The sequence below is a fragment of the Coffea arabica genome, chromosome 7e (assembly GCF_036785885.1).
Source record: "Coffea arabica cultivar ET-39 chromosome 7e, Coffea Arabica ET-39 HiFi, whole genome shotgun sequence".
NCBI lineage: Eukaryota > Viridiplantae > Streptophyta > Magnoliopsida > Gentianales > Rubiaceae > Coffea > Coffea arabica.
The window spans coordinates 4,256,674-4,266,263 of NC_092323.1; the positions used below are offsets into that span (position 1 = coordinate 4,256,674).

At 40.4% G+C, this 9,590-nt stretch overlaps 2 protein-coding genes across 2 annotated transcripts; one reads left to right on the forward strand and one right to left on the reverse strand.

Annotated features, from left to right (window-relative positions):
* Positions 1 to 1,049: 1,049 nt before the first annotated feature.
* LOC113701927 (transcription initiation factor TFIID subunit 8-like) lies at positions 1,050 to 2,992 on the forward strand. Its single transcript, XM_027222838.2, has one exon. The coding sequence runs from the start codon at positions 1,641 to 1,643 to the stop codon at positions 2,784 to 2,786; it is 1,146 nt and encodes a 381-aa protein (XP_027078639.1). The 5' UTR covers positions 1,050 to 1,640; the 3' UTR covers positions 2,787 to 2,992.
* A 986-nt stretch (positions 2,993 to 3,978) lies between these two features.
* LOC113701127 (protein LONGIFOLIA 1) lies at positions 3,979 to 9,324 on the reverse strand. The gene is made up of 5 exons (XM_027221636.2): positions 7,887 to 9,324; positions 7,388 to 7,434; positions 5,330 to 7,300; positions 5,089 to 5,239; positions 3,979 to 4,920 (listed from the first exon to the last, which is right to left on the reverse strand). Exons 1-5 carry the CDS (start codon positions 8,038 to 8,040, stop codon positions 4,175 to 4,177), a joined length of 3,069 nt encoding a protein of 1,022 aa, XP_027077437.1. The 5' UTR covers positions 8,041 to 9,324; the 3' UTR covers positions 3,979 to 4,174.
* Between the last annotated feature and the right edge of the window lie 266 nt (positions 9,325 to 9,590).

Genomic DNA, 9,590 nt, shown 5'->3' on the forward strand with positions numbered 1-9,590 from the left:
TTTCTCATCATCATCCATAACCAAGTCATATTGATTGATAGAGGGAGAGAAGGAATAGTTTGGCAGTACTAGAAAACTACTCTATTTCATCTGAATAGTTCATGAAAAGTTAGATGACAGAGAAAATAAATAATTAACAGGATATATTAAGTTATCAAATTTCATCGAAGAGACGTCACAAATTTACTATGAGTCATCAGTGTAAACTCATCTTACGTTGACGGTGTAGAAAAAATTTAATTTGAATTTAAAATTTAAAATTTCATTTGAAATGGCAAGAACATCATAAAATTGAACATGTACATAAATAGGAAAAATAATACTTGTACCCTTTATCACGTTAACACTTACCAAAATTTAAAAGAATTTCAATACATATATTATGAAAAAACAAAGACTATGTTGCCTTGTTTTTTCTCTTTTTGGTCTTTCAATAAAAGTTTTAACATAATTTTCTTTTAAATTTTGGTGTCACGAGTTTCAATTTAATTGTGTTAAATCATAGCTTTTTTCTGAACCATGTACTTTAAAGGTACATGATTAATTATAAACATATCAAAAAAAGAGAGAAATATATGAAAATTGTAAAATTATCAACCACCACTTAAATTGTGATTATTATTTCATGAAAAGAATATATCTGTTTCCGTAGGATAGTATAGTAAGTGTTAGAGGGAAATACTAGTAAGTGTGTTTGGATTGCTGAATTATTTCATCTAATATTTCGCTTGCATCATAAACATAATTCTCAATCCATTTTTTTATATTTTCAACTATATTTTTATCTCATATACATTATATCATAAAAAGTACTACATTAATTATTTCAAATAACACTCTATCCAAACACACTTAATAGTACTTAATGTGTCTGAATAGGATATTATTTGGACATCTATTTTGTGATTATATATATTTTTTATAATCTGATATATGTAAGATAAAAAAAATTAGAATCATGTAAACGTAACCAGAAACGTGTTTGTAATCCATATATTAAAAAAAAAAAAACCATGTATTAGTGCATGTCTGAATACTCTTTTCATTAAACACGCGTCACATCATTACCGGCAGTGTCCGGCTTCGAGCAATTCCCCAATCTCACCGCCCCAATCCTCGCCGCTTCTCCAATTCTCCGTCCATAAATACAAAACCCCTTATCTAAACCCGACGTCCCTTCTCCTTATGCCGGCGCCGTTTTCTCTATCTCTCCCAAGGCTCCAACCCGGAAAAGGAAGATAACACCCCCAAAAAAAAAAAAAAAAAAAAAAAGGTCCAGGTGTTTCTCTTTCAATTAGCCCTTCTACCTACTTGTCAAGTAATCTATTAGTACAAGACGTAATCTTCGGGTCTGGTCTGGTCAGAGCGTTACCCGGGGTGTGCTTTTGAACTGAGCTCAAGCTCTACCTCGGTTGCCGCCAATAAAACCCTAGAAAACTGTCCATACGTATATTTCTGATCTATTTTACCTTTTACCTCCTCAAATTTTTTGAATTTCTTAACTCAACAAGTCCTGTGGAAGAATCTAGGGTTTTTCTAGGAATGGTTTCAATTTTGATTTCTCCTCCTTTGTCAGCAAAATGGATGGAATTTTGGGAAATATAGTTTGGATGAAGTGATATGAAGTGGCGGTGCCGAATATGAGCGATGGAGGTGGGGAGAATGTAAAAGAGGGGGAAAATAATTTGAATCATCTCCATAGCAAGAAGAGTAGGTCACGAGCTGACGACTTTGGCCTTTCCATTGCTAAAGTTGCTGTGGCTCAGATATGCGAGGCTGCAGGGTTCCAGGGCTTCCAGCGCACCGCTCTGGACACCCTGTCTGATGTGGCTGTTCGGCACATTCTAGAGATCGGGAAGACTGGGAATATGTTTGCAAATTTAGCGGGTAGGAGTCAGTCTAATGTGTTTGATATAATTCAAGGGCTGGAAGATTTGGGTTCAATACAGGGGTTTTCGGGTGCTTCCGATGTTCATCATTGTCTTTTGGGTTCAGGGACTGTGCGGGAGATGGTGCGGTATGTTGGAGAGGCTGAGGAGATCCCATTTGCTTATTCACTTCCTGGATTTCCTGTTTTAAAAGAACGGGAGCCTGGCAGGACTTTTGAGCAGACTGGAGGGAGCCCACCTGCTGAGCATATACCACCTTGGTTACCTGTATTTCCCGACCCTGAGACCTATGTCAACCTCCATAAAATAGATGAGAAAATGGCACAGATTTGGGAGGACGAAGTCGGGGGGCCTGTTGAAAAGAGAAGAGAGTTGGATAAAACTTTTGCAAATTTGCAGCAGCGAATGGCTTGTAACGGGACTCAGCCATCCGTAGAGGTTGATTTTGGGAATGAAGCTAAGGAAAAGGGATTGGTGGAACGTAATCCATTTCTTACTCCACCTCTGCAGCATGGGGAGAAGGAGGTGTCTTTAGTTCTTCCTCCTGCTAAACTCTCGGACGAAGTCTTCCTGCAGAGTGCTAACCTTGAAGTTCCGGTTAGTCACATTTCTGCAATGGAGACATTTGCACCTGGCATTGAGGCGGTTAAGAGTGGAACATTTGATTTCGAAGATGGGAGGAAAAAGGTTCCTTTGAACGGGAGACCAAATGTGCGATTTAAGCTTGGAGGTGGCAAAAGGTGCTTGCGTGTGGCTATAAGCTCTCAGAACCAGGGAATTGATAAAAATTCCACTTGGTTTGGGAATGACGATGGGATGGATGACAAGAAAAGGCGGGTGGAACAAATTCTGAAGCCGTCATACGAATCTGCAGGAACTGACTCACTTGTAAATTAGGTGTGTTCATATTTGAACTTGTACACTTCTTCAGGGAACTGGCAATACATGCTGGTTCCAGGTTAGTTAGAATGAATGTATTAGAGTTGTCTGTATACAGGACTGTTAGAGACCGATGTTCCCACATATAACAAGTTCTTGGGGCAAGTCATTCTCGGTTGTCCTCGTGAACGTCTATCGATGATAATTCTTCGCAGTTGATATAATGTTTCTACGTTTGTTGTTCTGTGCTTTTTTGTATTTATGACCTGATAATAACAAAGCTAATTGTTACTGTTTAACTTTTGAAATTTTTGTCCTTTTATTCTGATGAAGTTATTGTTGCAAGGATTTCCATTTTCATGGGTATTTTAGGATTTAAGTGTACTTGAAGAGATCATTTCCATTTTCGTGGGTATTGCTAGAACAATGACTTGTCAAATTGCTATTGCCACCCCCAGTTTTTCAACATTTTGTTGGCATTTTTTGGTGTATGTATATGTCTCTGTGCATGTATTGGAATAGGTTCAAATAATGTACATGGGCAAAATCTTTTGCTAGAAGTCTTCCAGAACTATTAAAAATTATAGGATTTCATTAACTGATAAGGAGTTTCTGATAATCTCTTTTCCTGAAAATTTTTGTTTTTCGGCCATTTTTTCTTGAAACCAACATGATAACAGCTATAACGATTTTGCTTTCTGTCTTTACATTGTCAATGCTACAACTTGGAAATCCCTTTGTTAGGATGCTTGCTGAAACTTGATTTCTCTGGTTAGTACTTGGCTAAAACTGAGCCATGTTCATTTGAAATGTTCCCCACCCCCGCCCAACACCCCCACCCCCAAAAAGGAAAAATAAATTGTTGTGACAGGCGAAATGGAGCTGCAAATCCTGTATTATGTGAAGGATCTTATATCGGATCCCTTGTTTTAGTACCTCTGGTGTCAGTGGCCTTGTGAAAAAATGTTAGCATATACCTGGGATGATCTGACTAGAATGCCCATATTTTCTATTTGATAGTGAGCAGGCAAATATGAGCAATCCTGACTGGTTTTTGTCATACTTTCTGGGGGAAAAAATGGACGATCTAGAAGGGAATAGGACTCAAATGAGCTTTTAACTTTTTGTATTGCCGTCCTTTCACGAACCAAATGATATTCCCAGCTATACACAAGATTCATCCACAAGTACGTATCTGGAACATGAAAAGGGGAAAACTCCATCTCATGTACGAGGATGTTTGTAGTTAGACGTAAGATAGCATCTTCTTTACAGGATGGCTGGTGTCTCATGAGCAAGACTCCCAGCTATTTGGAACTGAATTGTGAGAAGTTGCAAGCAATGGTACCCATTAATGGTGGGGAAGAAAGAGAATGTTAAGAAAAGAACACAAGATTAACTACTCATTAGTAAATGGTTTTACATTGCCTTCCAGTCCAATCACACTGCCCCAAAGCCTGAGCAGTAATTACCTCGGTTATCAGGTCCTTAAAAATGAGTCGCTCCATGTCCAACACCACTGCTGGAATCTCACTTGGGTAATCTGCCCAGTCATCACGTTGTTGCATCATATCCATATATAAGATGCAGGTGGTTTCATCAGCATTATCTAGGCTGCAGTCAGTTTTTGCTTGGATATGATCCACCTCTGAATATAGCTCCCTCAGAAGCTCCTTCCCAGTCCTGTTTCTCTTTCTTTGCATGAAGGAACTTTCTGGAGCTAATTTACGTATAAGAATTTCATTTACAATATCAAATACCAACTTTCTATGGATTTTCTGATCAAGCTTTAAAGGAGCATTGCTCCGCCTGTGTTCCTCATTTGCTGACATGGTGTTTTCCTCAGTTTGTTCCAGTACATGGAACAAATCAGGATTGATCAAATAGCCTGATGAATGGAGCTGAATATCTGTTGATACTGTACACATGTCTTCAAGGAGACCCGACGCTAGTAATATCTTGGTAATGTATCTGTGATCCGGGCTAGGTCTCTCGCTGAGAGAATCGAATTCAAATGTGCTAGCTTCATCAGGAACTGTGTTCAGCAATCTGAGCTTATGAAGTAATTGCTTTAGGTTCTCTAGTTTCTTCTGATTGAACCCATCACCAAGATAATGCCATTCTGCTTCATCAGGATCTGGAGTCCTGTAATCTGTTGTTATGGGGACAATTAGGACGAGAAGAATAGTGAATTTACAGTCCTGAGAAAAGTAACTCTAAGAGTACACTGTCGTACTTATGTGTGATTTGGTTTCTTTTGTTGTCTGATAGGCAAGGACATAATTTGCTATGCGGGTGTTACAGGAATTAAAACTGCTACCTTGAAAAACAGTTGATATCTTCTTCACAGGAGACAGTGAATCTTCTCTACAGAATGTTGCGTCCAGAACAGAGACTGGACTTGGTTGTTCAGTTGGGACTATTATGAGTTCAGCAAGTGGCATGTCTTCACCTAACCTAGCTGCACCATTCTGGACATATGAAATAAAAAATTGTCAATCTTTTTAGTGAATAATTCTTGAAAAATGCATGTATGTAGCAGAATGCCCATTAGCGCTTACCCTTTCTTTTTGGTCTACTTTCCGTCTGGTTCTGATCTCAGTAGAAGATCCTGTGCTTGTAATTTCTGTGTCAGTTTGGGAGGCTAAGCTACTGGTACTTTCAGATGGTATAGAAGCTGTATCACCTTGGTGACTGAATTCTTTGTTGCCAGTAGTACAGCTTATTCTGTCCTTACGGCGGTGCAAAGTTGATTTTGGTCTGAGTTTACTACTTGAATCTGGTTCGATGAGTTTGCCTCTTCTTTTTCCCAATTCAGGGGATGGAGTTGTCAGATGAGGTTGTGTTACAATCCCATGGTTCTTCTGTTGGAATCTTGGACTCACAGAACCAGAACTCCTCCCAAAGGCAACGTAGTTTTCTACCTTTGCCAGCTGAGGTGCTCTTGTTGTTTGCACTACTTTTGGAATCTTACTATTGATCTTCTTGTCTGTGCAAGATTTACAGTGATGTGGGTTTTGGGGGGTAGTTTTCTTTGGTGTTAGATCTTTTGCTGCCAGTTTACAAACTGAATCTTTTCTAGTGTATAGAGTTTCACGAGTCCGGAGGTTTGGGAGATGTGGCGCATCAGCAGGGACCACTGACGTACCTGAAATCCTGCCATCGCCCATAGTTCTGGCTGGTTTTGTTATCAAAATTGAAGAGTTGAACCTCTTTGGAGAACTAGTCACCTTCTTGGAAGCCAAATGGTCAATCTTGTTGCTTTGGCATTTAAATGCTGTTGAATCCAGGTCACTGCAGCAGCTGTAATCTAAGCTGTATCTGCTTGTTTCAGACCTCAAGTCAGCTTGCTCTCCTTCTTTGTTGTCTAACCTCATCCTTGTGTTTTGCATTGCTTCAAGTATCTGCTTAAGAGCTCTGAGATCCTTGCCTGATTTCCTGAACTCAAGTTCACTTATCCTTTTCTCAATCTCACCGTAAACTGAAGAGGATGTCCGTGGGGTGTCTCTGTAACTATTCCAACTACCTGGACCTGTTCTTGGAGAGTCGTTAATGGCATTGGGCTGCCTCCAGGATGCTGTTTCTAGAGGAAACCTTGGACTGGAAGTAGGTTGAATTCCCAAGCTGCCATTTTTGGATACTGGTGAAGCGGGATCCTTGTGCACCATCTGTTGGATTCGTAGTGGATTTTTCTTGCATTTGTCGGATTCTTTTGAAGATTTTGTGAAAAAATCCTTATCATGGCACGAATTATCTTTTATGGTTTCACCCTCATCATTGGTAACGGAATCTGGAAAAGCTTCCAAACCCATGAGCTTTGCAACAACACCAGATGGTCGCTTATTGCTTCCTGGTACTTGGTAGGCATCGACTATTTTGCTGGCAATTACGTTTTCCCCCTTTCGCAGTTCCCTCAAGAGGAAATTCAACCTTGGTTCAGAGGCAGAACTCAAGGAACTTTGCCTGCTGTCCAGTGACAACCTAGGTAGTTCTTTGAGCTTCGAGGCAGACTTTAATGTATTTCGTGTCTCTCTTTCATCATAGGAGAATCGAGGCGGTTCCTTTCGCTCCTGGCGCAGAGAAGCATCGCTCTCTTCCTTGCAAATACAAGGAGAATCTTGAAGCTTAGCCAGACTGCGGCTGTCAAACTCTGCAACTCTGGGTTGTACAGTTTTGGGCTGCTGGAAAGGCCTTGGTGAGTCAATATGCTTCAACGTGCGGCCTCTTCCATCTTCTCTAGCTGCAGTTTTAATTGATATTCGCCGATGTTCTCTTTGCATGGAGTCCTTTACAACATCTCGGATATCAGGTGATTGCTGGCTGAAATGCAACGAGGAACTTTGTCGTTTCACAGGTATTTCGTTTGTGCTTTCAAGAAGATTATTTTGGGTGAAAGAACGTGGTCTGCATTGAAGTGTTTTGCTATGATCAAGCGAAGAAAATGTAGATGAACAAGAAGACGATGAAAAGGAGGTTCCAAGCGATTCAGTGGAGACTCGTGGTTGGTCTTGCACAACCTCCAATTTTGATCCCTGCAAGTGCAACATATAGTCAGTGCCTTATCCACCGTACCTGAACTCGACCTATGCAACCGTAAGAGGATTTATGTGGAATCTTACAGTTGTCTTCTCTGTTGCATTCTTGGCCTCCCCGCCGCTGTTGTCACCTTGACATGCAGAAAAACGTTGAAATGTCAAGAAACTGAAGAAGTTGATTATTTCTGTTGGATAGCGACCTCAGATTATGCTGAGTTAAGGCCGAAATGGTTATGGTGTAAGCATCAGTATATCTTAATTGACCTTGTAGACCACAATCGTAGGCTAGAAGAAATCTTCTTTCGTCACTACTAGAATAGTAAAGCTGGATGAATTACCTGTTAACTGAGAGTTTTATCTCTAGTGAATTAGTTTTCTGCATCTCCTTTTTTTTTTCACGTTATACTTAGTCTGGATATTATTGTACTCGACAGTAGCAGTATCATGCTTCATGGTTGAGGAATGTGAAGCAGCATGGAGGGATTGTGATGCTTTCAATTGCTTTTAAGAGTAACGAGGACTCAAATGCGTACAAGTACGCTAAATATTTCCGTTTGTGCAGTTTCAGCATAGAGGAAGGTACCTGGAAGCAGCCTTTTGTGATGATGGGCAGCGGAGCGTCGACCAGCGAGGAAGTAGTGGCCGTCAAAGAGCTGAAAGATCCCATTCATGCATCCAATCTGCTTCTGCAGATCTCTGTTTTCATCCTTGGAACGAGGCAGAATCTTCGCAGACATCTCTGTTTCTTTCTTCAAGTCAGGCTACGGAAAATTTTGGGCTTTGCTGTGTTCATTTACTTCTTTGTCTAGCTATTTGAATCGATCCTTAACTATCAAATTTTAGAGGGGTTCCATGCAAAGCAGAATTGCTTCAGGCTTGAGATTCTTTCCAGTGAAAACAACATTCTAAAGAAGGAAATTCTCTTTTGTTTGTGTCAAGAGTAAAGTTATACGAGGTTCTGCGGTTTGGAATGTAATATGATGAGAGGCAGAGCAGCAGCAGCAGAAGAAACAGAGAAGGGTTAAAGTGCAGGGGGTAACAGACATAAGAGTTACAGTGCTTCAAATCATTAGAGCAATGACTGGAGAGGCTGTACGACTCGAATCTGGGTTCTGAAGCTAACAAATAGTGCAGACAATGTACGCTGTGATTCCACTTCCGCCAGGAATGATATATAACAAAGAAGAAAAACACAATGGACCCAAAAGTTAATCGGTATCCCTCCTGTTCCCCACCTGGCACCTGCCAATTTTGTGCTTCAAGAAAATGGATACCAGAGCGAGTAAACTGTGAGGAAAAAAGGAAGGATGCAGACCCAAGAAATGTTCTTTTGGTTATTCTCACAACTCACAGCAGCAAAAGGAAATGAGAGTTCTGTCTATCTTTTGGCTTTATCAGGGAAAAGAGTAAACACAGACGCAAGCGCTTGAATCTTGATGATGGATGCCAGAGTTTTAGGGATCTGTGGTTTGCGAAATATATATATAAAGGCTGCCCCTTGCAATTAACTAGTCATTGTGAAACCGGGAAAAGAGCAAAAGAGGAATAGAATATATGTTATTCATGGTAGGAAGAGAATCAATGATGAAACAGGCAGTCGAAAATTTTGCTCATTTTCTTGAGGGGTAGAATGTGTGGGACAGATCCAGTGTGAATGTTTGGGGTCATATCTGTAGTGGGGTCATTTTCTTTGGCTTCCATGTGGACAAGATAATGTGTTAGGACCTTTTATTGCAGGGTTCATGTGGAGTTTGTCAGATTGTGTAAAGAAAGAAAAGTGGTTTCAAATTCTTGCAGAGTCTCAGAGCAGCTTCACTCACTCTTGTCCAAACGGACTCCCAAGTCTTTTGCCTGGCATCAGTAGGAGGAGATCTTCGAGCCTCGACCAATTCCCGACTGTGCTCCTTCCCATCCCATCCCATCCCATCCCATCCTTTCTAAGTCAGTTTTCTCGAGTAGTTTCCAGAACTGGCCTACTCCATTGTCCATGATACCAGTAGTTTCTTTTAGTAGGTAAAAATGATATGTGAAAAACTCGAATCAGCTTCTCGAGTTGGACTAGTTTTAGGATTGTTTTGCCAGTAATATGGCAGAACCAGTTTTGCTTTGCATTTAAACGAAAACAGTTAAAATGGAAAAGAAAAAGGCACTACTGCTACCTTGACTCTTCATCCCTACAAAACCCAAGACATACTTCACAGTCAAGTAGTATCTGAGAACTACTACCCTAACTCTTTTTTTCTTGCCATTTGAGAGGGAAAATGCCATGCCATTTTTCCGACCACTG